The sequence below is a fragment of the Mandrillus leucophaeus genome, unplaced genomic scaffold (genome assembly GCF_000951045.1).
Source record: "Mandrillus leucophaeus isolate KB7577 unplaced genomic scaffold, Mleu.le_1.0 Scaffold43, whole genome shotgun sequence".
NCBI lineage: Eukaryota > Metazoa > Chordata > Mammalia > Primates > Cercopithecidae > Mandrillus > Mandrillus leucophaeus.
Window position 1 is genome coordinate 168,742 of NW_012104587.1, and position 1,927 is coordinate 170,668.

The 1,927-nt window shown below is 46.6% G+C and overlaps 1 protein-coding gene across 5 annotated transcripts in view; it reads left to right on the plus strand.

Moving 5' to 3' along the window:
* TMEM216 (transmembrane protein 216) overlaps nt 1-1,389 on the plus strand; it is a 7,124-nt gene extending 5,735 nt beyond the window's left edge. For 2 of the 5 annotated variants that reach the window (XM_011993331.1, XM_011993327.1), the window contains exons 4-5: nt 318-519; nt 803-1,389. In XM_011993331.1, coding sequence (XP_011848721.1) covers nt 318-519; nt 803-818 — 218 coding nt within the window. In that variant the 3' untranslated portion in view covers nt 819-1,389. Of the gene's footprint in view, nt 1-317 lie in introns of all 5 variants that reach the window. The other 3 variants (XM_011993326.1, XM_011993330.1, XM_011993328.1) reach the window with 2 other exon arrangements.
* Nucleotides 1,390-1,927: the final 538 nt, after the last annotated feature.

The following is a 1,927-nucleotide window of genomic DNA, read 5'->3' on the forward strand; positions in this document are numbered from 1 at the left end:
AAAAAAAAAAAAAAAAATTTTAAATGATTATATATTATTTTTATAATCAAAAAAAATTTTTTTTCCCAAATAAAGATCCCATTGTCCCTTGAGTGGGGACCAGACTGGAAGCAGGACCTCTGGATTAAGTGACTTTAATCTTGTAACTCTGCCAAGCCTCAAACTTTCAGTACAGTGGGACCCCATTTATAAATCTGTGCACCCCACTCAGGATCATTTTTTGTGCCTTGCCATTCCATCACATCTCCCACATCTTTCCCCTGGGCCAGGAAAAGCAGACCATTTGGAGATGACTCCATGGGTTCTGTCTGACATAGGTACAAAGGGAAACCTTTGCCAACGAAAGATGCCACTCAGTATTAGCGTGGCCTTGACCTTCCCATCTGCCATGATGGCCTCCTATTACCTGCTGCTGCAGACCTATGTACTCCGCCTGGAAGCCATCATGAACGGCATCTTGCTCTTCTTCTGTGGCTCAGAGCTTTTACTTGAGGTGCTCACCTTGGCTGCTTTCTCCAGGTACTGCTTCGCTGAGGGACCATTTCTCATCACCAGAGGGTTGGGTTCCCATCCCAGGGAGGGATTCAGTATTCTTCTGAAGCCTAAGGGATCTAGAAGACTTTAGTGGGGGAAAGGGGTGGCTGGTGGATTGCCTTTCCTGTTTAGGGTAGGTAGATCGATTCCCACTCAGGGAGGATACTCTCCCTATTCTTTGGGGCCAGGAGACTTGGAATATAGAACAGTTGAGGCCAGCTACTCTCATTCACTGGTCTTTTAACATTTTCTTTCTTTCTGCCATCAGTATGGACAGAATTTGAAGTACAGAATTTCAGCCAGCAGCTCATCAGGCTGACACCACACATATTGCTTCTGGTACTTTAGCCACACCAGTGAGAATTGGTGGGGCAAGTTATCCTGAGAAAGGCTGTGTGGCTTTTCTTCAGCACATACGTTTGGGCAAGCAACTCAGCATAAGGCCAGTGGGTGCCATCTTCTAAACCAGGACCATCAACTCGAGACACTGTTCTACACTCCAGCATAGGGACGGGCAAGGTTATTCCCATCCTGCCCCTTCTCAGAACCAGTCCCCTGCTGACCTCAAGTTCTCCTCTTTGATCACCGTGGCCAGAGCATCTCGTGTGGACCATCTAGGCTCCTTGGGCTTCAAGCAGGACCTGAGCCACATGCACCCTGTACGAGTTGTGCCATACCTGTCCCACATGAGCACAGAGAGCCTCATGTTGGTGGGTTTCCAGAGTGATGCGAAAGCCTCTCACCCCAGTCCTCGGAGACTGAGTTTCCAGAACGTTTTTAGTAGCTCATAGTGTTATTTTTCTACTGTCATCATGAAACTAACTTTATTTTTAATAAATATGTATTTTCTGTTGTGGGGGTTGCAGCCTTTCCTTATGGCACCTGTCCCTAGAATTCATCTACTCCAAGAGAGGGTCGTGACTATCCCAGCGGTTTGTTCTCAGGAGCTTTGCTTAGTGATACAGTGTGCACACAAAGGCAGTGATGACCACTGATTTTCTTCCCCAAACTGCAGCCTAAATTAAACCCTGAATGCACTGCCATCCTCTGTATCTTCTTCAAGTCTCTCATCATGCAAAAGACTGCTTATTTGCTTCACTCTGCCCCAAAGTCAGCATCTGGTCTCACTCTTCTTACAGGGAATTGTTAGCTCTTTTCCAGTGGGCCATGTGTAACTGGAAGAAGCGTATTCTAAACTAACTTTTTTTTTTTTTAAAGTTTGGAGACAGTGTCTCAGTCTGTCATCCAGGCTGCAATGCAGTGGCATGATCTTGGCTCACTGCAACCTCTGCCTCCCTAGCTCACGCGATCCTCCCACATCAGCCTCTCAAGTAGGTGGGACTACAGGCACACACCATCATGCCTGGCTTCTATTATCTTTAGAGACAGCATT